General features: G+C 46.0%; 3 protein-coding genes across 7 annotated transcripts; all 3 read right to left on the reverse strand.

The window, feature by feature from the left end:
- Positions 1-406: 406 nt before the first annotated feature.
- On the reverse strand, positions 407-6,655 carry NUDT8 (nudix hydrolase 8). 5 transcript variants are annotated; one of them, XM_081931022.1, is made up of 5 exons: positions 6,512-6,655; positions 3,107-3,369; positions 2,775-2,907; positions 2,358-2,435; positions 407-904 (listed from the first exon to the last, which is right to left on the reverse strand). In XM_081931022.1, the coding sequence occupies exons 2-5, from the start codon at positions 3,361-3,363 to the stop codon at positions 683-685; spliced, it is 690 nt and encodes a 229-aa protein (XP_081787148.1). In that variant the 5' UTR covers positions 3,364-3,369; positions 6,512-6,655; the 3' UTR covers positions 407-682. The 5 variants fall into 5 exon arrangements, with proteins under 5 accessions (XP_081787148.1, XP_081787147.1, XP_081787151.1 ...); XM_081931021.1 differs by having other exon boundaries at positions 6,434-6,642; XM_081931025.1 differs by lacking the exon at positions 6,512-6,655 and adding an exon at positions 5,292-5,502.
- A 1,269-nt stretch (positions 6,656-7,924) lies between these two features.
- On the reverse strand, positions 7,925-12,995 carry NDUFV1 (NADH:ubiquinone oxidoreductase core subunit V1). The gene is made up of 10 exons (XM_081930781.1): positions 12,835-12,995; positions 12,461-12,543; positions 11,797-11,967; positions 10,659-10,842; positions 10,270-10,459; positions 9,382-9,594; positions 9,070-9,236; positions 8,914-8,995; positions 8,431-8,576; positions 7,925-8,266 (listed from the first exon to the last, which is right to left on the reverse strand). Exons 1-10 carry the CDS (start codon positions 12,913-12,915, stop codon positions 8,183-8,185), a joined length of 1,401 nt encoding a protein of 466 aa, XP_081786907.1. The 5' UTR covers positions 12,916-12,995; the 3' UTR covers positions 7,925-8,182.
- A 3,768-nt stretch (positions 12,996-16,763) lies between these two features.
- On the reverse strand, positions 16,764-22,968 carry GSTP1 (glutathione S-transferase pi 1). Its single transcript, XM_081906419.1, has 7 exons — positions 22,798-22,968; positions 22,581-22,619; positions 21,989-22,095; positions 21,685-21,772; positions 20,950-21,053; positions 19,335-19,442; positions 16,764-17,966 (listed from the first exon to the last, which is right to left on the reverse strand). Coding segments are annotated over exons 1-7 (636 nt in total). The 5' UTR covers positions 22,799-22,968; the 3' UTR covers positions 16,764-17,777.
- Between the last annotated feature and the right edge of the window lie 4,486 nt (positions 22,969-27,454).

Here is a 27,454-nt window from a genome sequence, read left to right on the forward strand (position 1 = left end):
AAATTCTTGTTCAATCCACATGGACGACCTAAACTCAACTTCCACGTTAAATGGACATGGCTGAAAGGGTATGGAGATTATTTGCTTGAATATCAAACAAATTCTCATATGCATGAGGTGGGGAAAACATGTTGTGAAGGCAAGTACTAGAAAAAAGCGGAAAAATTGTAAGAGGGCATCCTTCAGCCAAGCATCCTAGGTACCATAAACAACAAGGTAGGGATCAGCATTTGTTCACAGTTCTGAGCCATTATATGGACACCTAAGATCCTTGCCAAATCCTTGTTTAACTTGACCTGTCAACAAAGTGCTACTGAATGGAGCTGGGCTACTGTCCAGTACCAACATCTCTTTTGACTGCCTACTGCTGTGTTCTGTCTTCAACATATTCACAAATACCTGCACCGAGTTCCCAGTGTGTCTGTTTATTCAAGGTCTATTCATAAACAAGTCTGGCAGCAGCTGTTAGCAGAAGTGGCTAGGCAATTCGTTCCCCGACCACTAACGATGAAATGCAATTGCACCAGGAGCAGGAGGACAAGCCAATTTCTGTGTGCCGAACAAGAGTGGACAGACTTGCGTTTTTGAAAATACTCCAGTGACTTAGGAAAGGGATTAGCACCACCTGCATCCAAGTCCCTTGGCAAACATAGAAAAGGGGAGCAGAGTTTGGTAGCCAAGGTCAGCGTCTGCCCACCACATGAGTCCGCCTGCGATATGCCCCTGGCACCAGCAATTCCAGAGTTAATTCGGTGAAGATGGCTGTGAGACCCCATACACGGTGAGGACCGTGCAGGAAGACAGGAAGTGTGTGGCTGTAGGTACCCTTGTGGCAGAAGTTAGTGTAGCCCTGGTTCTCTTCTTTCAGCAAGTGGCGAAAAGACAGTGTGAAAACGGCCTCAACCTGCAAATCAGAGGGAAAATAGGTGAGGAGGGGCAGCACAGATTTCTCAGATTAGTTGCAGAGCCAATGGTTCCTTTTCCAACTCCCAGCTGCCCAGGAAATCACCACAATCCACTCCCTCATTCCCAGCAAGCCTTCCATCTAGACGCTTTGGGCCTAGCAAGACGTAACAGCAGGGGTAGCTCATAGGCCATATGCAGCCTGTTTTCTGTGCCCCTCAAAGCCACCCCCCCTCTCAAAATGGCAGCTCCTTTTTCCAATTTATTATTTTTGTAATTATTATTTTTGTAATATTGCCAATTTATTATTTTTATGAGGTTTACCCATACCTGTGTTGTCCAGCTATCCTGTTACCAGTTTCACATTATCCAGTGTTGTTTCTAGGAAGAAGTCCCCACAAATCAGCTTGCTTATAAGTAAAATGGCTATGCTAATAAAAAATGCTGTGTGTTTATTTCTGGATTCGCAGAGCTCCTGGAGCAGCACCAGTCACTACTCTGCTGCTTCAGGAGCAGTCAGGTTTCCCCACTACTGCCACTACCACATGCTACCGTTATGCTTCGGTTGATGAGAAAAGCTACGATCTTTCACGGTTTATTTCAGGAGCAGCCAAAGGCATTGAAACTGTTGGAGCAGCAGAGGAGCAAGTCGGGAAGTGATGGTGGCTGTGGGGACAGTAGTTTTCATGGCTGAGGGCAAATGGCAGTAAGGAGAAGGAATTAACAAGAAATAACATACTTGTGAGCATCCCAAGCTGTTTCAGTTGCTGCAACTTGGATAGTAAAGTACCAGAGGGACTCATGAGTAGAGGAAGAAAGTGGGGTGGTAGTTGATATGAGAAAGAAATGGAAGAATAGACAGACAGACACACACACACACACACACACACATATATATGCAGTGTGTGTGTGTGTGTGTGTGTGGAATTTAAACGAGGACAGGGATGAAAGGCACTTATCCGCCAAAGGCAATGGAATTAATTTTGGGGGAAAGAGGAAAGAGGATGACATTGTATTACAAGACCATAAGTTATTGACCATGGAAGACAATGGAAGTAATGTGGGGTAGATGTGAGTGTGTTTTTTTACTGTTTCTTAATGAATTAGGGGGGAAATGAAATCACAGATTCTTAATTACAGTCAAAACAAAAAAAATTCCTTCCAGTAGCACCTTAAAGACCAACTAAGTTAGTTCTTGGTATGAGCTTTCGTGTGCATGCACACTTCTTCAGATACACTTCTTAATTACAGGGTAAGGATTCTGGGATTTTGTCAATGCCAATTTTCCTGCTTACGTTACGCCCACTTTGCTATGTGGCCCCTGAGGACATTTTCAACCCCTAAAAAGGTGAGCCACCCCTTCTGCGCTTTCCGCAAGCAACTCCCTGGCAACACAGCCAGTAAAAAGAACATGCAAGGAGGTGTCCTTGTGCTGCTTTTGCTCTTTCATTCACCTCTTGGGGATTAGGCTTCAGAGTCAGGCGCTCCAGAGGACCCAAGTTGGCTAGCACAGGCATAACCATCATTTTTGTCTGAAAGGAAACCAGAGTTTAAAACCAGTGAATTCCAGGCATCCCCGTTGCTTTTTTGCTGCAAGGCATGCTCCAAAGTGATAAATACTCATGCAAGCCAGATGCCTTCCCTTGCCAAACACCTTTCTGCCCCTTGGGTGAACATCCTGGCCCACAGCAATACTCAAGAAAGTCCTTCATTGCTCTCATCTGACACATCACTCCATGATCATCGCTTCTCCAGGTAACACCCCCCCCCCCCCCGGATTCTGAATATTAGTCCCAGCTCCTTAACAAAAAAACCTTCCAAGTGTAAGTTTATCCTTAGGAGATTCTAGAACCCCCAAATAGAGACATTACCTTATCAGGTATAGGCATCATGATTCCCCAGACGCAGTCCTCCTCTACCCGCAGGCCCAACTCTTCCTGAGTCTCCCTGAGTGCTGTGGCAATGGGATCCCGGTCAGAGCTGTCGCGCTTACCACCTGGGAAACTGCAAGAGCAAAACAGAATCCTTTTATAAAGGGAAATTCAGGACCAGAACCAAGGTTGTGCCAGCAGCCTTGAGGGGAAATAGATATGCTGTGGCAACTGCCAGGACCTCAGGAGGGTTCTGAGGTCCAGGAAAGAGCAAATGAAAAGGATGGTGGGAATTTTACTTTAAAAAGAGAGAGTATGGGGCTACCAAATACCTGACAGATCCTTTGTGCACACCAGTCAAGGTGCTGGACCTCAGCGTGTACAGGATGGCTGGGTCCCCAGCCACAGAGCACAGGGGCACCAAAACAGCTGCTGGCGCAGCTTCTTGTCTATATCGGTTGGTAGACTTCTCAAGCTGCCCTCGGCAACGCTGCTCGTTTTCCCAGGATAAGTATCTACGAACTGGGCCCATGCTGGCTATGGGCGCAGGAGGCCTGCTGTGGCAGAAGTGGCGAAGCGTTGGAAGCATAATGTCCTGCAGGGAGGAAAGAGGAGAAGCTGACTTGGAAACAAGCAGCCGGCACTGAAGAAGGAAGGGGACCTTCCTGCCTCAATCCTGAACTTCACAGCGCCCAGGGAGGTTGGTTATTTTATATTCACATGGGTCCTCCCACACCATCAACTTGCCCCATCCTACTTTGTCCAGTAATGATTTTACTGTTAGGCTGTGATCCACAAGGGTCTGCTAAAGTACAAGGGGAAAGGGCAGGAGGGTGGAGGGAAATTAGTAAAATGTATTACTCAGAAAACAAGCAGTGTCCTTAGACGTGGAAGCCATGTGTCTTCCTGTCAAATCTGTGCCAAGGCCAACTGCAATCATTTCAAAATCCAAGGTTGCAAAACAATAACAAAAAACCAATCTCTCCCACTCCAGCACAGATTTTTTATAGGTTTTTCAAGCAGCTACCCACAAATATAAGTAATACCGCAGCACCACCCTGGACGGCCACATATATTCACCTAATGATTAGGCCAGCCTTGCCTTAGGCAGTATTGACTGTGCCCAAAGTCATTGAGATCTAGCAAAAATGGTTACTGCAGATGATCTGTTATGACAAAAGATCTGGAGTCAAGGAGTCAAGAACAGGACAAAAATTTCTCTGAAGTGAAATGTGTCTGAATGAGGCATTCAATAGGGATCATTCTTGCAAAAAATGAAATAAAAATATATTTCCTGAGGTAGAACTAGATATTAGCACTGAATCTTTTTCACTCTGGAAAAAAAACTTCTCCCATATGCTAGAATTAAAATCAAGTGGCAAAGTCATTAGGTTTGCCCAGGTCTCCTACACTTTTAACAAGTGCATGGCATGCAGAAATTTAGCAGGGTAAACTGCAGCTTTCAATAAGTCCTGCTCATCATGTCCAGGACAAGGTGGCAACTATGCCAAGCTGCTGTTTGAAATAATTTAGCACCAGGCACTCTTTCTTTTTAGAAACTCCTGATCCACTTGGAATTTGAAGACAACCCTGAAATGCCAGCTGCTCAGATGCTGGGTGCAGGACTGGAACCAGAAGTCAGCACAACTGGGCAGCTGTCAAGGTCCAGGATAAACCAGGACGGCCTTTGCCAACCTTGTGCCCTTAAAATATTGTTGGACTACAACTCCCATCAGCCTCAGCCAGCACATTTTTGGATCACAGCCCTCATAGTGGGAACTGTAGTCCAACATTTGGAGGGCATCAGAATGACCAAGGCGGACTCTGGAGGTCCTACTAATGCTAACCAGCTGTTGCTCAGGTTTAGCACACTCTGCATGTTGCACAGAAACATCTCCTCCTACCCAGGTGCTGCTCACTTGCCTGTGAACGTGGAAAGGTGAGTGGCAGCTGAAAGGAACAGTCACTGCTGTTTCCCATTAGTCACCTGGCTTCTCCCTCTGGGAAGTATGGCAATAGGGAATGGGTCTGCAGTGCTGCATGGACAAACAAAATGAGGAGGCTCCTTTCTCTGCACTGTCACCTTTGCTATCTAGGTGGCCCCACTGGGGCTTGCCAACACTGCCATGCAAGGGGGTGAAAGGCAAGAGCTCATACTCTCCCTCTCTCCCCAAGAGGCAATATGGGCAAGACTGGGCACTACAGCACAGCCTAGAGAAGCGCGAACATCTCTCTCTGCCAACTCACCCTCTTTCTCGGGCAATGCAGCAGGACCCCACAGAATATGGTAGGAGCAACACCCAGCGAGCAAGTAGAAGTGGGCAGGGCAGCTGCAGGCAACTCATCCTCTGTGTTAAGCAAGCAGGTAGGGCATCCCAGAGGGGAAACACAAATACAGTAGGTGGTGACAGCAGCCTTGCACTGGAGGAGGACAATTGTATGGAAGCAGACTTACTAAGCGAGAGTGGCCTCCAGCTGCTGTTCTGAGGTGTCAAATGGCAGCAAGATAGCAGTTACTTGATTTAGTATTGCATTTTTACTGCAAGGGCAGGGGGTACTTGTGAGATTTTCTGCCTCAGGTGCCAACTTGACTTGCCTGGCTTTAGGTGGGGGTGGAGGTGTTGTCACGCAATCTTTTAGGAAGCAAAAATGTCTTGGGAGATCCCCTTGGAAGGTGCCTTTTGCCTGCTTGTGACATCTCTCTGGGAGTCGAAGCAGGAAGGGTTGGGGTCACTGGGCCCAATCCCCAGGGCCATACTGCCTAGATGAAGACCCTCACCAAAGGCATGCTGCCAACACCAACATCCCCCCTCTCCACCGCTCCTCTGAAGGCAAAGCCTATGGGGGAAGAGAGATGAAGAATCCCATTCCTGTACTGCAGAGTCGGAAGGGACCCCAAGGGTCACATAGTCCAATGAAGGAATCCCAACTACATCATACATGACCGATGGCCATCCAAGCTCTGCTTAAAAATGGAGGCTGAGCACTTCTGCTTCACCACCGCCTCATGCGATGCGTTTACAGTGGTACCTCGGGTTAAGTACTTAATTCGTTCAGGAATTCTGTTCTTAACCTGAAACTGTTCTTAACCTGAAGGACCACTTTAGCTAGTGGGGCCTCCCGCTGCTGCCGCGCCGCCGGAGCACGATTTCTGTTCTCATCCTGAAGCAAAGTTCTTAACCTGAAGCACTATTTCTGGTTACAGATAGGTAGCCGTGTTGGTCTGCCATAGTCAAAACAAAAAAAATTCCTTCCAGTAGCACCTTAAAGACCAACTAAGTTAGTTCTTGGTATGAGCTTTCGTGTGCATGCACACTTCTTCAGATACACTGAAACCCACTATTTCTGGGTTAGCGGAGTCTGTAACCTGAAGCGTATGTAACCTGAGGTACCACTGTATTTTGGAAATACTAAAACCGCAGGGAAATGCACTGGGAGAGGCGCGTTGCAGCAGGTCGGGCTTTGTTCGTGCCTCGTCCGGGAGGAAAAGGTCGGCTTTTAAGCCCTCGGCGGACCGCCTGCTTTGCTCCCAGCAGGGCGAAGGCTGCAGCCCCGCTTCTCCCCCTGCCCCCAAACGATCCCGCTCCTGGAAGAGCCCCATGGCAGCGCTCGGGGAGGAACTTCCCGCCGCTCCCCATCTGCCCGTCCCCTCAACCAACATGGCGGCGCTCGGAAACGCTCCTCTCCGCGAAGGAGGAAGGGGGCGCACTTCCGCCAGGCAACAACATGGAGGTCACCTTTCCCCGCGCCGACGAGCGTTCTTCGGTGAAAAGACGCGCTTCTTCCCTGCCGAAAATTCCGGCCGACGAGGGTGGACGGAGGCGCCCGCATCAGCCAATGAAAGCGGAGGGCCGCGGAAGCCACGCCCACGGCTGAGAGGCCGGCGGCCGCGACGACTCGCCGCCCTCACTCGTCCTCGGGATGGAGGGAGGCGGGGGAAGCGCGGTCTTATATAAGGGCGGATAAAAGGAATTATTACATGGGCGGCGGCACGCACGCCTCGCCTCGCCTCTCTCCCCTCGTTTTTGGGTCCCGAGGAAGAAGCAACCGTTGCCTCCGAAGGATTCCCGACCCTCTTCCTTAAGCGATTTAGAATGCAAGCCCGAAAACTTGGCAAAAACCCAGACTTGGAACATTAGTCTGTGCTTGGAGACTTGTCAGGTCCGACGGCTGACAAACACAGCCTGGCCAGACCTCTCATCCTTGGTTCTGCTCCCATTTTCAGTGAAGCATAAATTTATTTATTGAATTTATCTCTCAGGCTTCCTTCTGTAGGCGAGAGAGGAAAGCACCAAATCTTGATAAGATTGTATCAAGATCAAAACTTTTTTGTTTTACTATACTTGAAAATATGCCTATATCCTTAAAAGCAGAATTATGATAAAAAAAATGTGAGGATCAATGAACTGTTGAGCACAGATCGATTTATTACATTGTAACTCACAATAGATTCTATTCTTTTCAAATTTTTTGCTGTTAAAAATGAAAACTGACAGCATCCCACACATTAAAAACTGAAACCTGCTTAATTTGAACAGCTGAAACTACAGCCAGCGCAGTGGAGTGAATCATGCTAGGTGAGCCAGGGAGAAATGGATCTAAATCCCATTTTGCAATAAGCTTACCTGGGGAAAATTGGACAACTCTCCCTCTAACCTACCTTACAGGGCTGCTGTAAGAATGAGAAAAGGATGGCCACATACACTGCTAAACACACTTTTTTTTAAAGCCCTCTTACATCAAGGAGTGAGCTTGGCTGGAACATTTCTCACTGATGTGTTCAATCTCTACTTGTAGCAAATACTCTCAGGGCCATGGTTTTGAGCCCCACATTGGGTAAAAGATTCCTACATTGCAGGGCGCTGGACTAGATGACCCTTATGGTCCCTTCCAACGGTGCAATTCAAAAATAGCACCCCACCTCTACAATCTGAGTGGTGCAATCCACTTTATGATCTCAGGATTCCACCACCTCTTTCTACTGCTTGATGCAAAGAGGAATTTAAGATGGTGTGGATGTGTTCAGCAGGAAGATGTGTGCACATAAATCCAAGTGCCTTGATTAAAGGATGCTTTTTTGACAAAGAAATACAGAAGCTCCCCCCCTTTTTAACCCTTGAACAACTTTAAGAAATATAAAACAATTCAAAAAACATGCAACTATCCACTTTATTTTCCCTATGCTTGAAAAGTACCCAACAGACAAGAAGTAAGTTACAACCATTTAATAGATAATGTGCGTTTTAAGAAAGCAAAGCAGAACAGTAACTGAAGTAGGTTGTCACCCATCTGACACAAATCAAGGAAGCACGCTGCTCTCAATGCCTAAGCCAAAGCAGAGCTTGGCCTGTCTTCATGTGAACGTTTTTTATACAGTCAAATGTATAAAGGGGTGACCAGTTAGGTGTTTACCCAGATGCCTGCTGCACCTTAGATTCACTGTACTGTCTCATCCGTTCCTCCAGCTCTGGACGGAAGTGACGAATCAATCCCTGTAAGAAGGAAGTAGGAATTAGCAGAACACACACCTCCAAATATACGTACATCCCTTTGCCAATTACACATCCAGATTCTAGCATGTACTCTCTCAAGCAAAACCACAAGATTCTTCAGCACATTCTTCACAAGCTAAAGAGAAGAAGGTTGAGAGAATTACCTGTACAGGCCAAGCAGCCCCATCTCCCAGGGCACAGATTGTATGCCCCTCAATTTGCTTGCTAATCTCCCAAAGCGCATCAATCTCTGCCACTTGTGCATTGCCTTTCACAAAACGCCACATCACCTTGTTCATCCAGTCAACACCTGCAAAGAGGGAACCAGTTTCAAAAGAATCAGAGGCAACTCCAATGCTTATGAAAAGATAGGTAGTCACAGAGAGAAGAAACAGACCATACATCAAGTCACAGCACAATGCTGGACCAAAAAAAAGAAAGAGTAAATGAAGTTTGCATACTGAACTACAGGCCTGTTGTCAATATCCTAGGAAAGTTGTTTTGCTTTCCAGAGATCTTTAAGCATCAGTTTTGCTCCCCACACTTTAATCAGGGCTTGCATATGCCAAGAGGTATGGATTTATAGACTGTCCCAAATTCCTGATCTGGGGAGGAACTCCAGGGTGACCTTCTGCTTCAACACTCACCTTCTCGGCATGGTGTGCACTGCCCACAGCTCTCGTGTTTGTAGAATTCAATGAGTCGGGCGATGGCTCGAACTATATCTGTCTAAGGTAAGAGAAGAAGGTGAAGACTCATGAAGCAGGATTACAGAGCAGTAGGGGCCAAGGGACTAGCCTTACCGATTTGTCCATGACAATGACAGCTGCTGTCCCAAGCCCAGTCTGTGCCTGCACCAACCCATCAAAGTCCATCGGCACCGTCTCACACACTGACTTGGGGATGAGGGGGGTGGATGACCCTCCAGGAATTACAGCAAGCAGGTTATCCCAGCCACCTCTAACACCACCTGGTTAGAAGGCAAGAGACAATCAGGTGTGGGTCCATGGATGTGCACAAAAACAGGGGACACAAGGCTTCCCCAATAATACAAGTTATTTGAAAGAAGCTGATAGCTTCTTCCTTATGGCAAATTAAGAACTGTTGGTTCTCACCTGCGTGTCGTTCAATCAGATCACGTAGAGGTATTGACATCTCCTCTTCTACAGTACAGGGTGTGTTGACATGGCCTGAGATATTGAAGAGTTTGGTTCCAGAGTTGCGCTCACGTCCAAAGCCAGCAAACCAGGTACCTCCTCGACGGCAGATGGTGGGTGCCACAGCGACAGTTTCCACATTTGCCACTGTAGTAGGGCAACCAAACACTCCTAAAAACGGAATGGGGAAAACGGACTTTAAAAATCTTTTCAGACTAGCTACTGGGGAGAGAAAATGGGGAAGGAAAGTGATAGGTACTAGAGATTCAGATGAAAAGCCAGGTGGCAGGGGTGGCATTCATAAAATGTGGGAGGGGATTATTATTATTTTGTTGTTTTTGTTTTAACTATTTTTGTGCTTTTACCTTGTATTTTTATCTTGTGAACCGCCCTGAGATCTTGTGATAAAGAGTGGTAGATAAATCTAATATAGGCGGGGGGGGGGATCCAGCAAGATAAAGGTAACTTACTTATTTCAGCTGGAACAGGGGTTCTTAACATGAGGTCCAAAGATCTTGAGGGGGTTCCATAAACCATGCACAAAAGAACCACCCCCACGGCAATAAAATTAACTGTATGAAAAAATTTATGTGCATGTGGGAGGGGGGCATAGCTTTCATCAGATTCTCAAAGGAGCCTCTAAGCCAGAGAGGGTTAATAACTACTGAGCTAAAGCACATAGTTTATGTCACACTTGGAAATGTTATGTGCAAAGGAGAGACACAGCAAAGGCCCCCAAAGGAGCTGGGGTGGCAGATATATGTTGACAGAGATGAGAATTTGACAGCAAGGTTGGGCACCAAATCTACACCATCCACCACAGAAGGAGCATTTAAGTTGTCATACCCACGTCAGCTGGGAAGGGAGGCTTGAGGCGTGGCTTGCCCTGCTTGCCCTCAATGGATTCGATAAGTGCTGTCTCCTCGCCACAGATGTAGGCACCTGCTCCTCTTACCACAAAGACATCGAAGTCATAGCCAGAGCCACAAGCATCCTTGCCCACCAATCCGGCTTCATAGGCCTCCCTGATTGCCACCTAATGAGACAGCAAGAGTAAGCTAAGACCCACCCCTAAAAAGTTGCCGCCTTGGTTTTCAACACAAAAAATACAAGCAGGCACACAAGATGCTAAAGGCTAAGGGGGGAAATCAGCTCGCTCACTTCTCATAGCAGTTCTTGCAAGGGAAAACAAGAACCCTGCTCACAACTGCACAGTGGTAAGAGTAGCAGCTCACCTGCAAGTTTGAGGCCTCATTATAGAATTCTCCGCGAATATAAATGTAGGCAGCTCGGGCTCCCATAGCTCTCCCTGCAACTAGGCAGCCCTCCACCAGTTTATGGGGGTCATGACGCATGATCTCTCTGTCCTTACAGGTTCCTGGCTCCCCCTCATCTGCATTCACCACCAAGTACTTGGGTCTGAAACACAGGGAGAATTTGCCTGTCGGCAAAAATTAAGAATCCCAGGAAAACACATTTATCAGGTAGTATCTTTTCTATTGCAATCAATACACAAGCCAATGGTTGATATTCAATTAAGTCTTACTCAGAAGCAGGCCGATTGAAAGTCATGAACATGACTTGAGTTTAGGTCCATTAATTTCAATGAGTATACTCTGCGTAAACCTTTGTTCAAGACTAAAAAATCTCTTTTGCTTCAAACTAAATACTACACAGACAGATAATTAATCAGACAAACTCTATATCCAGTTCCCAGTACTGACACAGACAGCGGGCAGAAGTTTAAGGTCTTAACCTCAAGTAATTCACCTGAGGAAAACAGGGAATATTCAGGTGCATACACTGAATATATTTTAATTATTGTGACATTTGTACCCTGCCCATCTGTCAGAAACCAAGAGAAATGTTTTCGCCTCACAACCACCCAGTGAGGAAGGTTAAGAAGGCAAATAGTGACTTTCTGAACAGGACCAGCTACTGAAGTGATGCTTAAAGCTGAAATTCCAGCGTCCGTGTGCAGAATTCCACCCAATGTGCTAAAGTGGCTCTGTACAAAATACAGTAGCTGTTCTTTAGTGGTCAAGAATTGGAAGTCGAGTTGATCTTTGGCATCTGCTGCTTTGCAGAGTCAGGCTCTCTAGATAAAGTAACTTTTGAAATCAAAGGCTCAAATGACTCTAAAGTAGGCATTCCCAGCAACTAAGACACGCTATTTGAAAGGCGTGAGACAGAACTGGAAACTAGGAGTCCCAACTTCTGATTCCCAACACCAGCATGGATTATAACCCTTGAAAGCCCAAAGCTGCTTTTGAGATAACTGTAGAAACAATTGCCACTGTTCCAGAGCAAGTTCCTCCATCAGCAAAAATGCATGGTACTGAGTACGAAATCAGCCTTTAGTTTGTAACACACCTGCCATCTGGGGGTTTATTCATGAAGCTCCACTTAAGACCAGTGGGGAAACCTGCCCCCCCACGGCCTCTCAGACCTGAAGTCTTTATTTCATTCAAGATCCAATCAACACCCTTCAGCAGGATTTCCTTGGTTTTATACCAGTCACCTCGGCTCAAAGCCCCTTTCAACCTAGAAACGACAAAAACACTGGGTAACAACAGCTTTCCAAAATAATTCCATTTTGCATACACATTAACATCAGAGGACTATATCATCAGTCTTGACCCTGTATAGAGAACACATAAGTAGAGAAACCTGGAATTATAATATTAATTTGTACAGTACTTCAGCAAAGCATATTCTCTATAGCAGGCACGTCCAACTCCCAAGAGACTGCGATCTAGATTGACCAGGAACATCCCGCAATCGACCAGTAGATCGTGACTGACATGCCTGCTCTAGAGAAATACCTAGTCACAATGTGGCAGCTCTGTTGGAAAATCCTTTTGGCATCCAATCAAAAGTTAATTTACCAGTTAAAAGCAACAACAACCTGCAAACTTTCCAACTTAATCACCCCCCTTTGTGCTGGCTTTCCTCCACTAAGTTAAAAACTGACGGCCCCACCTTAATCCCCTTTCATCATTATGCAACACACACCACCCAATTTCTCAGTTCTCACCTCCACTCATGGCGCCCATAAAGATTCGTGAAGATGCGATCCTCATCCTTGAGGGGCCCAAACTGTGTTTTTTTGGGAGGTGCCTGTGCAAGAAAGAGAGAAATGACTGAATCCTGATAAATTTGCCATCCCGGAGCCCATCCTAAACCTGGGGGGGGGGGGGGAGTGGAGGGGAGAGACTAGCAGAAAAAAGGAGAAACCGAAGCCCCGCTCCGAATCGAGGCAGGGCAACTCTCAGCCCTTACAGCGAACAAGAAGCGGCAGCTGACCTGTCAAGACCTGTTCTTCACGGCTCCTCCCCGCCCCTTCACCTGCAGTGTCTGCGCTTCTCTTTCTCCCCCGCAGCCCGTCGGAGGGAAGGGGAAAGAACTCACCGATTCCGGAGCTGCAGCGGCGGAAAGGAGACGCGCCTGAGCGCAGGCTCCGCGGAGCACCAGAGGCCGAGCCGCCAACATAGCGCCTATTGAAGCCGGGGTCCCCCACTTAGCAACACTAGCCGACCCCGTCACCTTCGTCTGTTTTGCGCGGAGATTCTACGTCACCGCCTCGGGCGGCACGTGTTGATGTCAGCCGGCCCGAGACGACAGAGAGCGAAGAACTCGGTCTCGGCTCACGTCAGAGCGCAGGGGATGATGGGAGTGGTAGTTCATCAGCGCCCCGCGACTGTCCAAGCAAGTAAAGTGCCCCGCGCCTCGGTTATAGGAACTTCTCAGTGACAGCCAAGAGACCTGATACCATGGAGGTTGCATAAAATAAAATAAAAAGATCCAGGCCGCGTTCAAGATGCGACGGGCGCCGAATAAGCGACAACAGGGGCGCTCGAGAAGACGCTGTTTCCTTTGGCGACGTTTGAGGCGACTCAGTCAACCTTTTTAGCAGAAATGTAGAACTAAAAAAATGCTTCAAAAATAAATGAGCAAAGGTATACAAAGATTCTGCCATAAGGAAAATAGCCAGCATTACATTTCTTTCTAAATTTAGTTCTGGTTTAGTATTATATCGCACTTCCTGCATCTTTTGAAAAAGCCTGTTTACTAAGAAAAGTAGAATCACGATTTACAACGTTACAGCGGTTTTAGTGCTCTGAGTAGAGAGATCGCACCACTTTTATTAAGCTTGTTAGGAATCCTGTAGCATCCAATACTAGATGAGGAACGTCTCTAACCACTGGCTGCTATGTCCCCTCTGTGGAAGTCGCGCATTGGTCTCCAGAGTCACTTGCGGACTCACTGTTAAGACCGTGTTCATGGAAGACAATCTTCTAAGGTGCTACTGGACAAAAAAAATATATTTACTCTGCTACGGTGATCGCAGAAGAAGCAGCAGCTACTTCCCTCGTCTTTCTAGTGACGAATTCTGCCTCTCCAAGAGCTCCCCATAGTGTAATTTCTGGAATTATACTAAATATCTCTTTCATTCCAGGATTTCCATCTGTGAAAGGTGCTTTACACATTACATTTTAAAACATATTGGTTAAATGTTTTCAGCACACTGGTAAAAATAAATTTCTAAACATGACAAGCACAGGTACCGTTTCTAGGGAGCTGGGATTGGACACACTTAGTTGATAACGTGGAAGAAAACCACACAATGTGTATGAGGCACCTCTGACTATGACCAGCCACTGTTGCTATGCATGTAAGCAACCATGGGGAAGGACATTGTCTTGTAAGGTGGCCTAGAAAACTCTTGAATAAATAAAATCAGACACCTCAAGAAGATTCACAAGCAACTGCATACTAGAAGGTAAAAAAAAAACTACAGAATGATTTTCTTATATAATGGAAGAGCATGGCTATTGCCTTCAACATATTCAAGTCTATGGAGCAGTATTCTGGAGTGAACATCTTTTGGCAACTCTTTGCCTTTACATGATCAATGTTGTTCCAGGGAAGGGGGAGGGACTGCATTGGGGATATTATTTTCTGTATCTTTCCTTTCTTTTTCTTTTTGTACTTTTCCATGTTTTTTTGAATATATATATATATATATATAGAGAGAGAGAGAGAGAGAGAGAGAGAGAGAGAGAAAGAAAAGGAGGGAGAAGGAAATTCACAAGCAGGACAGAAAAAAGATATAGGTAAATGAATAAATATAGCCATCTCTTGATTTTTGCCATCAGTATCTGGTTATCAAAGGGGGACACCCTTTAAAACCTATGATAACAGCCTCCTCAACAAATGTAGTCTGTAATTTTTTATGCATCAAAACCCACTACAGCAATAAATCTGTTAAGAGCACTTTATATATCATTTGAAGAAGTATTTGCACAAATATTCCCAATGCAAATTTCATTGGATATCCCCAAGTTCATGTTTTGAGTATTACAAATATTTTTTCTCAGTACTGTTCATAGTTTTGTATGTATATTTATTACAGATAATGTATACACCACTTGATTGTAAAAATAAAACCTCAAAGTGATTTACAAAGAGAAAAAATAGTAAAAATACTGGTAAAACAGTTAAGAACAACTACCGTACTTGAAACATTCAAAAAAATTGAAATCAGCAATAAACCAAAAACACACTAATGTTCTACATATCTGTGTGAATTTGTTATATTCCCTCTCCCATTTCTAAGTTAGAAACTTTATAAAAAAATCCTTCCAGTAGCACCTTAGAGACCAACTAAGTTTGTTATTGGTATGAGCTTTTGTGTGCATGCACACTTCTTCAGATACTTTAGAAATTTTAGATTGTTTTTTTGCTCCATGGGGAAAATGTTCCACCAGCATCATTTTATTCACTCTTTTCTGTATCTTCTCATTCTTCAGTAATTTCTACTTTCATAGGATGCACACAGAGCACGATTGCATGTACCAAATTTGGGGTACAAGAAGCCAGTAATACAATACAGCAAGAAGCTTCTCCTTAGTGACAAGGGAGTATCACAGAGCAACCTGGTTGCCTCCAGATGTTTTGGACAAAGGCTAACCGGGAGAGAAGGAACGGCTCCCAAGCCTTCTATTTCCTTCTATTTCCAAATGTCCTGGCTTTTGCCAGTTTACCTCATTTTCAAACAGCTGTTGCAGTTGTGCTGCCAGGAGGAGGATTACGGAGCTGATCTCTCTGATCCTGTTGATTCTTGGTCTGAGAAGAATGATCTCATTACACTGGAATGGGCTGCAGGGGGTCCTCTTGGTTAGCACAGCAGCAGGGGAAAGCTGCAAGATTCATTCCCAGCACTCATTTTAAAAAAGCAATGTAAACGTGCTCAATTAGGCAGTGTAAAGTGGTCATCTCAAGCAGCAGTTGTTAGGGGGAGACAACTGCAGCCCCCCCAGTTGAGTCTCCAGAGTCCCCAGCCACTCTCACCCTCTTTAGTCTCATCCTCCCCCCAGGCGTAACATTTGTTTATTACTGGGCAGGTGGTCCGCCTGTCTTATCTGCTTGCCCTCTTATGTTATAGACATGCTGTAGGCAAAGGCACCTGACCAAGACTACAGGCAGAGGGAGGCAGTTCACAACACCCTCCAGCAGACACTACATGTGCCCCTGAATTGCTCTGTTCACACAAGACATTGGTGCTACCGTTGCTGCACTGCAGTTATTCACTTGAGAATACAGTGGGCACAGCAGATGCCAGGCAACCCTGCAAGAGAACAGTGAACAAGGGGTTGGAGGACAGAGCTGTGTGTATCATGGGGCCTGTCTTCACAAGTCAGCCTGTGGACTTCAGGTGGATAAAGCTGTCCCATTGCCAGAAACGAATTGAGATTCAACTGCCAAGTTCTATATGTGGAAGGGTGGGGGGGGGGACACCATCTTGCCTTTCACCTCCAGCAGCAAAATGCATTGGGAAGAACAAGAGCATGTGACTCTGGATGACAGGTGTCACAGCAGCCTCTATGCAGCTTCAGAAGTTGAAAGGGAACTTTTCTGAGTTACAAATCTCTACCTGGATGTCTCTATAGAAGGCTGAGAAACACACACAGCCATTGGGTGGATAATCATTTCAGAAGATTGGGAGAAAGCCTTCACATACCACGATAGCAATCATGACCCTGTGACTGTAATCCTGTACCTAACTCAACCTCTATCTTTTCTGGAAAGAGAAAGTATTCCACGATCCAGAGATAAGAGTAGAAGAGCACCCTGAGCATTGGCAGACCTCTGGATCAAAGCAACCATCTTAACCCTCAATAAGTTAATGAGCTCACTTATCTTGCTTCAAGCCTCCTGGCTCAGCTTAGAGCAAATGGCAGCCTAGATGAGAAGATTACCCTAAGCACCCACCCCCTCCCTAAGCACAAGCCAGGGGGGAAGTTTCCAGCAAAGGAGCACCATTTTGTATAACAGAATCTAATTTAATGCTATTTGTTTTATTCTTAAACTTCAGTGTACAAAATCATTACAATTCTCATTATAACTTATGCCATAGGCTAGGAAAGTGATGTGCTTAAGGCACTCCAGGGAGCTTCGTAACGGAACAGGGATTTGAATCACATTGGCCCAATGGGATCTTGCACCTGCTGTTTCCCCAATATGATTCAGAGAACATCTAACCTGGTTGAGCAGTGAGCCATTTTACCAACTTGCTGTCACAAAATGCAGCACAGGCTAAAATCTCTCAGCCTCAGGCATGGCAATATATGCACACACCTACAACTGAGGATCACATCCTATGCATCTGAAGAAGTGAGATCTAGTTCACTAAAGCTTATGAGCCACTAAACTTTTAGAGGACTATTATGGCTACCTGTCTGGAAATTACCAAGATCAAAAGGTGGGAAGTGGAGAGCTAGAGTGCATCGAAATGAGGTGGCCAACAATATATTATTATAACTTTTAAAGGGGTGAACAAAGCTATGGGACTCTGATTCTGATCAGGAGAAAAGCTTGGGGGGGGGAATAATCACACACAGCCTCCTTGATCTAAAAGCAGGAGCTCCTGCATTTACTTCTTTTTAAAGTGGGAGATTTGATCATAAATCTCCCACCACCTTGGCTATATTCACCCTTAGTTGTCTTGTGCTGCACTTCTGAAGCTACAAGAGCTATAAATCCTAGCTTATGGCTTCACTATATATGCCGCCCTGGGTTTGTTTGGGAAGGGAAAGGAAAATGGGATATGAATTTAACAACTAACAATAGTAACCACAACAATTATAATAAGCCACTTGGCTCTAGCAAATTAATCACATCTCCTCTTGATTGCAGTGGGCTTCTGCTGAATTTAGTTACCATACTTTCCCTACCAAGCAAAGATGTGTAGAACTCTTTATTGAAACTCGCTTCGTTAACATTAGTGTATACAAAACTACAAAGCACCCAGAGGTCACCAGAAAAGCTGCAACTTGGTGAAGGAATCCATTTCATTGCTTGCCATTCCCATTGATGGGGCGCTGCTTGTGGGCATCAGACTCCAAGAAAGCTTTGAGGAGCGGTCGGGCATTGAGCCGCTGCACATAGCTAGCCAGCAAGGGGAGGGAAGCCAGGCAGTCGGGGGCCAGGACCAAATGCACATTTAATAGATCAAGCAGATTGTAGTCAGCAAAGGAGATCTGGAGGAAGAAGAAAACAAAAGAGGCAGGTGTCAGTGGGTGAGAGAGAAAGGGCCAGTCAAGTATAAAACACCATCATTCCTCAATACATTAGATGTAGCTTAAGCAGGGGGAAGTTCACATGGTCGCGCATTGGCCTCCAACCGCTTCCAGACACTCACACAGGACCTTCACCGCCTTCACTGGTTCTGATTTAAAAGAGAGGTAGAGCTGGGTATCATCTGCATACTGATGAACACCCAGCCCAAACCTCCTGATGATCTCTCCCAGTGGCTGCATGTAAATGTTGAAAAGCATGGGGGAGAGGACAGAACCCTGAGGCACCCCACAAGTGAGAGCCCAGGGGTCTGAACACTCATCCCCCACCACCACTTTCTGAACACGGCCCAGGAGGAAGGAGCGGAACCACTGTATGACAGTGCCCCCAGCTCCCAGCCCCTCAAGACGGTCCAGAAGGATGTTATGCTCGATGGTATCAAACGCCGCTGAGAGATCCAGCAGAACTAGGAAACAGCTCTCACCTTTGTCCCTAGCCCGCCGGAGATCATCAACCAGTGCGACCAAGGCAGTTTCAGTCCCATGATGAGGCCTGAATCCCGACTGGAAGGGATCCAAATGGTCCGCTTCTTCCAGGCGTGCCTTGAGTTGTTTAGCAACCACTCGCTCAATCACCTTGCCCAAGAATGGAAGGTTTGAGACTGGGCGATAATTGGCCATCGTGGCCGCATCTAAAGATGTTTTTTTAAGAAGCGGTTTAATAACCGCCTCTTTCAGCGGGTCTGGGAAGGCTCCCTCATGGAGGGAAGCATTCACCACCCCACGAAGCCCATCGCCCAGTCCTTCCCGGCTAGCTTTTATAAGCCAGGATGGGCAAGGATCCAGGAGACAGGTGGTTGGCTTCACTCGTCCAAGCAGCCTGTCCACATCCTCGGAGGTAACAAGAGTCTCTGATGGTGTTTCCTGCTTGGCAGGCGGTTGGACTCGATGGCCCTTGTGGTCTCTTCCAACTCTATGATTCTATGATTCTATATACCATGGGCTAGGAACAGCTCTGGATGGAGGATTGAAAACAAAGTACAAGCTGATGAAGTAAAGAACTATAGCAAGCATAGGGATGCTTATCAGGATCATCCTCCTGACCAAATTGGCCATCTTGTCACTCACCTGTCATCACAATGATATCAGGTGCAATATGCTTTGAAGACCCGAAGACAGCACTACAAAGCACCTTGCAAGGTGCTAGTAAAATGAAGCCTCCCGCCCCTTCTTTCAGCAGGGATTTCCATGAAAAATATTTCCTGAGATGTGAAACCCCCTATTGGACAAGACCAACCCACGACTGGATCTCCAGCAGGCAGATTGCCTTACCTGTTTGCCTACAATGAAGGTCTTCCCACCATCATTCTGAGCCAGAAGGTTCTCAAAAGGACGCAGCTCTCCCGGCAAGGCCTTAATATAGTCTGCTTTGCCCGCCTCCTGTCAAGGTACAATAATCAGATAGAGAAAAGCCTCGTTGCTTCTTCCATTCTGCTAGAAGAGAGCTCTGAGCCTGGGTGACGTGTGCCTGTGGTCCTCCAGGGGTGTTTGACTCCAACTCCCCTCTGTCTCAGCTAGCACAGCCAATGATCAAGATGATGGGAGTTGGAACCCAACAACATGCATAGGGCTATGGGTTCCCCATCCTCCTCTTATCCCTTTTATCCAGGATCATTTGCAACTTGGGAGGGATCATCTGAACTACACCCATTTGGATTATAGGCTTGAATGTTGGGGCTGCAAGCATCTAGGGCAAGGTGGGGAACCCCAAAAGTTGTTTGACTCCAATTCCCATCACCTAAACTGTTATGGCCAAAGGTCAGGGATTATGGGAGTTCTAGTCCAACAGGTTTTCCTTCCCTGATCAAGGACGTTTCTTCAATAAAACCCACATGTTTTAAGACATCTCTCCAAAAAAGATTTCCAAAAATGAAATTTTAAGGAGGTAAAAAATAAAAGGAATTAAGTTAGGCAAAAAACATGTAAGTTAAGAGCATATGCGGATGACCTGATAATAACAACTGAAAACCCCAAAGAGAGTATCCCCACAGCAATAAAAATAATAAATGTATTTGGTAAGCAAGAAGGATTTAGATTAAATTACAAAAAACCTAATTTGTTGGCTAAGAACATGAGCCTAGAAGAGAAGAAAGATCTACAAGAAAGCACGGGTCTAGAGATTAAGAACAACATAAAATACTTAGGAGTTTGGTTATCTGCTAAATGCATAGACTTGTATCAAGAAAACTAGATAAAAACATGGAATGAGATTAAGAAAAGCTTGGAAATCTGCAGCAAACTCCACCTCTCCCTTTGAGGTAGGATATCAGCAGTTAAGATGAATGTTTTACCGAAAATGATTTTCTTATTTCAAACCATTCCCATTTAGAATATCTGCAAATGGCAAAAATGACAGGGAGAGTAAGAGAGTATTTGATGCAAAAAGTAAATCAAGAATGGATTATATTCAAGGAATATCTGGAAAATTACTGTGACAGCAAAAACCTCCTGGCAAATCTTGAATGAGTCTTGCAATGTATAGATAATATATGTAAATTTAATGTTTCCATTTTATTTCTTTTTTCTTTTTCCAAAAGACTTAAGAAAATAATATAATAATATGATACTGTGTAAAATATAACAAGTGTAATTTAGTTTTTTTTTTTAGAACAATTGTAAGTCTATTTTAGGTCTTTTTAAAAATTTATTGTATTTTTAATTTTTTTTTTTGCTGTATGGGATGGGATACAAATTGTAATATAGTATATTGTTGTATAATTTTGTGAAATATATTTAATAAAGACTGGGGTTTGGTGTTTTTTTTTAAAAAAGACATCTCTCCATCACCCTACCTAGTTGACAGATATTTCAAGAGTCTATTAAGGGGACAGAGCTCTCAATTTCAGTGTATGGAAGCAAACTCAAGCCCTCCCACACCCAAGCTCACATAGTTTTGATAGATGAGGCGGCCATATTTAACACGCAGGTCCTCCACTCCATCATTCACCATGTCCAGCAGCGTCGCTTCACGGGCATCTTGACCATAGAGTCCTGAGCAGCAAAGAAAACGGGTCGGTGAGGGAATGTTCAAATTACTATCCAGACTCTCTCACAGGATAGTTGCACAGAGAGCAAGAGCTCTCATCTATCTGCTGCTTTCTTGAGGGGGGATATTTTAAAAAAACAAAACTTAGTAACTACCAATTGTGCCCCATTCCCCCCCCCCCAAATGCTGCCTTCAAGTAGTGAAGGATCTGGGCCCCAATGCAATTTTGACTTCCTGTTTTATATATTACCCATTGTCGACTGTCACTTAATATAGTTTTATGTTTTTGATTCTTGTTTCTTCCCTATTACTTTATGCTTTTATTTTTGTCAGGACTTATGGCTGGTATTACTCAGAAAAATACTTGTATCATTCAAATATTAAAGTGGTGTACAATTAATATACATCTAAATAAACACCCAAATCACAGGTGAACACAAATTAGTGCTATCTTCTGTTACCACCACTATCGCCATCTATTCACCTGCTGACCCACCCAAGAGGCATATTTACAGACACACATCTCCTCCATATGCATGCAGCTCTCTCTTGGAAAGGCCACCAGCACAGATTTGCCACAAACCCAGGTCCACACACTCCACTTCTACTTGCACCCCTGCCTATCACCAACCGCACCGTGATTCCTTGCCAAGTGGCGCAGTATCGCATTGGACTGGTACAGCAGAAAGTCTCCATCCTGAAATCTAGGCAGCTGCCCAAAGACCTGGTGAGGAAGGGGAGGAAAGGCAGAAAGGTTAGTGACTGGACACCCCATACCTATTTCTCAGTGAAAAGGGGCCCGGTTGGCTTGTAGCTTCCAGTGTGTAGACAGAGGAGCAAAGGACCAGTGTGAAGGGCCTAGGAAAACTCATTTCTCACAAGAACAGACTCACTGCCCGCCTCCCAAATCCTAACTCCAGAGTTTACTACTTATACTCACACAAGATTTCTTGAGGTCACCCTTGCTCCAAATCTCCATGGTTACCACATCCTCTTTCCACTCCTGCCCCTGATCTGCCAGCAACATCCTCATGGCCTCGCAGCGCCCTAGAAGGGGCAGAAACCCAAATCATCAGGTGTGAACACACAGCACACTGGTTCGTTAATTCTCACAAGGTGCCTGAGTTCTGCCCACTGTGCTTTAAGAAGCACCCGCCATCTTCTCTCTCATGCTGCCCCCTTCCAGAAAACCATTCCAAAGCGAAAAACCATGAGCTCCTCCATTGATTTCCTCGGGTCTGCAATCTTTCTCACCCCGTCTCAATCTAACAGAGAAAGCCCTCGCCTGCAAAACGTTTCTCTCCAGGTCAGAAGTGCAATCCCTTTCATTCCTGTACAGTAAACCTCACGGAGGTCAAACAGGGCTGCTTTCGAGCAATCATAATAGGCGAAGATCCGGCTGTACTGTAAATGCATTATTCTGAGGTTGCCCCAACACTTTCTCTACTAAAGAGGGGTCCAAACCCATCATGATCATGGGGTAGGGGGGCATGAATTCATGCAAGTCTTTAGTTACGTGATTTTGCACTCACCGCGTACGGGGAAATAGGTGATCGTATATTTTCCAGGCACTAGAGAAAAAGATGAAGAAAAGACAAAGCAGATCAGTTGGATTGGCACGCCTCCTTCCTTCTCTTCCCTCCGCTACCCACGCTAAACACGGCATTTTTATTTATTTTTTGCATGCTGGGGAGGGGGCTAACCGCGCGACCCTAACCACTGAAGCCCCACTGAAATCACTGGACTTACTCTCGGGTAAGTGGGAAATAGGATCACGAAGCCCTAGCAGGTGTCGCCTTCTCGTGCCCCCAGCAGAAGCCCAGTGGAGGAGGAGGATCCCGTCCCGCGTTGTACTCACTGCCGGAAATTTCCGTGAGCCAAAGAAAGCAGCTCAGCCTCCTCGGAAGAATGCTGAGTCATGCCGTAGCAGCAGCCCTTTCTTAAAGGGGCAGGAGCTACCCAGATCCTGCACAGAAAGAGCGCCTCCAACGTGGCCAAGTCATCAAGCCAAGGCGGATCAAAACTTAGCCCCAGGGAATAAAGATTCTGGTGGCTTCAGTGCTACCAGGACTTCACCTGCCAAGTACAAACAAACAGATTGCTTCTGTACATATGCGGATGCTGAGCTCCATTGTCCTTATTGATGCTGGACCACAACCAGGTCTTATCAGGAGGATCCGGATTAGGAAGCAGCGTTTGGGGGCAGGGAGGGATATGTGTGAGGGGTGAATTGCAGTGCCCTGAATTCTTTGAATCTGCTTTGAATGCATGGCAGGGGGGGTTGGACTAAATGATCCCCAGTGTTCCTTCCAACTCTACAATTCTCTGATTCTATGTGCTTTCAGGGTATACTGTACACAGTCTAACTGAAAAAGCTGCAACCAGTTTGCTAGGAAGCAGCAAACAAGTTTGCTAGAATCCATCTGTGCCTTGGGAGCAGAGCTTTGCCATGAAGGGAAGAGCCCAGCTGAGAGTTCTTGTGCAGAGGAGGAGGCAAAAGTTGAGGTTGAGAGCAAAGCCACTGAACCCTGAACACTCCTCTGCCAATCTGCAGAAGCCCTGCCCTGCATATACAGATCTCCTTTCCCTAGTCTACTGTCCTCATCTCTGGACTCAAACAATTAGTGGGGACCCAGTTTTGCATCCCTCATCCCACTAGCACCCTCCACAGGGTCTGACCACCCGCTGCGTGACATCTCTATGGGATTCATGACATCAGGATCAATACAGATTGTGGCTAGCTGTGTAAATGTGGCTGCAAAACTAGATGAAACCCAGTGAATGTGGCTGCTTAGATGAAACCCAGTGAAATCAGTGGGGATTCAGTTGATCCGTATCAGTACATTTATACGCCTCCCTTCCTCTAAGGCAGAGGTCAGCAAGGTTTACTCGCCTGGGCAGCGGGGATCCCTCTGTGGGCCAGATTGTGAGCATGTGTGAGTGCATGCGCCCACGATTTCCTGCATCTTTGTAGACACGATTTTCAGCATCTGTGCAGACGCGATTTCCAGTGCCGCGGAAGCAAGTCCCCACACCACGTTGCGCAGGTTTAGTGCAGCACACGGGGACTCGCCGAGCAGCGGCTCAGTTCAGGACTGGCTCGTGGGCCAGTTAAACGATCCCCATGGGCTGCTTGTGGCCCATGGGCCTTAGGTTGCTGACCCCTGCTCTAAGGGCTCTTCAAAACTTTGCTTGCCCCATGCCTAGAAAGCACAGGTTCAAGAGGTTTTCCGTCTGCCCCAGAGGAGCCCTAAGATGCTCAAGACAGTGCACACAATTCTCACCCCATTTAACTTTCACACCAACCCTGTGACCTAGGTTAGGCTGAAGGGTAGTAACTGTCCCAAGGTTGCCCAGTGAGTTTCGTGACTGAGTGTGGATTTGAACCTGGATTTCCCTGGTCCTTATCTGATCTGAGTGATACTGCACTAACAATGTTTATTTAAAGCCTTTTTACCCCATTTTTTTGTTAGATTAGTTTCCAAAGCAGCTTCAACAAAACACAAGGCAAACCCATCCCTCAGGCTCACAGTATCTAAAAGATATAAAGGGAAAAGGACTTTGCACCTCTTTGTTTGCAATGCCTGCAGCCATCATTCATTCCCACACTCTCACTAAAAAGCTTTTCCTGGATCACTGTAGCTTTACTTTACAACTCTGCCCGTGACTACTCAGTCTTCTGTTATAGTACCTGCCCTAACCTTGCCACTTTTTATTATTCACTTATCTATTTTATTTATTTATATCCTGCCTTTCCCCCAGACTCAAGCCTCTCCCTATTCCTTTACCTTTTCCACCCTACTCTGCATGTAAACCTGGGCAAAGACAGGTCTTCTTCAGGAAAATGTATGGTGTCTGTACTTCCCAGCATACTCTGTTGGTGTAAAGGAAGCCTTCAACCACGCAAATGAGAGCAATGCTAGCAGCAACAGGAGTGAGGAGGAGGTGGCTGACTGCTGTAATATCAGCTGAGGACACGGATGGGAGACAGTTGCTATACACTGTTGCCTGGTCTGAGCCATGGCCATTGAGATGCGCTACCCCTTGTGAGCTCTCCATGGCTGCTGTCGCTTTCCCCAGGGCATTATGAATGCCTTTCACACCTGCGTCACTTGGCATTGTTTTCTGTGCTCTTCAATGAGGTGCAGATGGTACTTCCACTGGGGGGAAGAACAAGATTCGTTCATCTAATGAACTCTTTTCAGTGTATCTGAAGAAGTGTGCATGCACACGGAAGCTTATACCAGGAACAAACTTAGTTGGTCTCTAAAGGTGCTGCTGGACAATTTTATATATATATATATATATATTTGCTTTCGTAGATTTTCACGGGTACAGGAATGCAGGTTTTGGTGTCCTCGGGTGTCTTCCCGTGTAAAAGTTGGGGTGTCTAGGCGACGTTTCGACGAGGTCTCACTCGTCATCTTCAGGCTGGTGCTTTCGGCTTCTTGTTACTGGAACAGAGCAGGATCTCAGTGTTTGAGTTCCTATAAATACTGTTGAGGGGGTGTGGTGTATAGCCTCCAATGTTCTGGGCAGAGAGGAAGTTCCCAGGCTAGTGTGCCTTTTCTTCTTTTGTTCCTTAATTACTTGAGGGATATCTTGAGTGATTTCTTGAGTGATATCCTGAGTACCACTTAGGTGGGTCATTAGGTGTGGATTAGTTGCTAAAGTCTTTGTGTCTTGACCTCTTGAACTTTGTGAAGAGTTTTTCTGAGAAGATGGCTGTACTGCACTTAGTTGTGCTCTGGCTTGGCTTCGTGTATAGGGGCGAGCTGTGGTTTTGTGGCCTGTGTAGGGATCCGGATGCTGCACCCCCCTGCAATCCCTACACAGATCTGGCTGACACAGGCCACAAAACCACAGCTCGCCCCTATACACGAAGCCAAGCCAGAGCACAACTAAGTGCAGTACAGCCATCTTCTCAGAAAAACTCTTCACAAAGTTCAAGAGGTCAAGACACAAAGACTTTAGCAACTAATCCACACCTAATGACCCACCTAAGTGGTACTCAGGATATCACTCAAGAAATCACTCAAGATATCCCTCAAGTAATTAAGGAACAAAAGAAGAAAAGGCACACTAGCCTGGGAACTTCCTCTCTGCCCAGAACATTGGAGGCTATACACCACACCCCCTCAACAGTATTTATAGGAACTCAAACACTGAGATCCTGCTCTGTTCCAGTAACAAGAAGCCGAAAGCACCAGCCTGAAGATGACGAGTGAGACCTCGTCGAAACGTCGCCTAGACACCCCAACTTTTACACGGGAAGACACCCGAGGACACCAAAACCTGCATATATATATATATATATATATATATATATATATTCCCCCCATTTGACCAATAACAAAGGAGGATGATAGCAACGTTTCCTTGGGTGTTTAACTGGGGGTACTCACCTCCATCAGCTCTACCTCCTGCTTTCTCACCCTCTCCGAGTGCTTTAGCTTGAGTGGAATGTGTCATGGAATGTCTCTTGCTTGTCTCAATGGAAAGAGGCATGAGCATGTGTGGAAACCTCTGACTGTTGTGTAGTTGAAATGCTGCCTACTGCACAAAGAGTCACATTCAGTGCTCTGCCCACTTTTGTCTCTGGCATCACCTCCCACTGGCGCACACGACCCAATGGTCACCCACGAGGGAATGTGGCACTTAGGCTGAAAAGTGTACCCCACTCCTTGTTTACATGCAAAATTGGGGACGGATAAAAGAAAGTGCTTCTTTTTGCAGCGCATAGTTAAACTATGGAACTTGCTCCCGCAGGAGGCAGTGATGGCCACCAACTTGGACGGTTTAAAAAGAGGATTAGACAAATGCATGGAGGAGAGGGCTATTGATGGCTCTGCCCTGCCATCATGGTTGCAGGCAGAAATGTTTCAGAATACCAGTTGCTGGAAACCGCAAGAGGGGAGACGGATCTTGTGCTCAGGTCTTACTTGCTTCTTTCCCACAGGCTTCTGAGTGGCCACTGTGAGAACAGGATGCTTGACTAGATGGGCCATTGGCCTGATCCAGTCGTCTCTTACTGTGTTCTTTCATTACATGGGTCCCTTTGGGAGATGGGAGGTGAGACAGAAGCACTGATGGGGCGGTGAGAGAATTCACCCATCAAGTTATAATAATAATATAATAATAATTTATTATTTATACCCCGCCCATCTGGCTGGGCTTCCCCAGCCACTCTGGTGCGGCTTCCAACAAAATATTAAAATACCATAATGCATCAAACATTAAAAGCTTCCCTAAAGTTCAGCTCTGTTGGGTTGGCACTAGAGCCAACAGTAAAGGACCCCTGACCATTAGGTCCAGTCGTGACCGACTCTGGGGTTGTGGCGCTCGTTTCGCTTTATTGGCCGAGGGAGCCGGCGTACAGCTTCCGGGTCATGTGGCCAGCAAACCA

This window comes from Podarcis melisellensis (assembly GCF_964234715.1).
Source record: "Podarcis melisellensis genome assembly, chromosome: 1".
NCBI lineage: Eukaryota > Metazoa > Chordata > Lepidosauria > Squamata > Lacertidae > Podarcis > Podarcis melisellensis.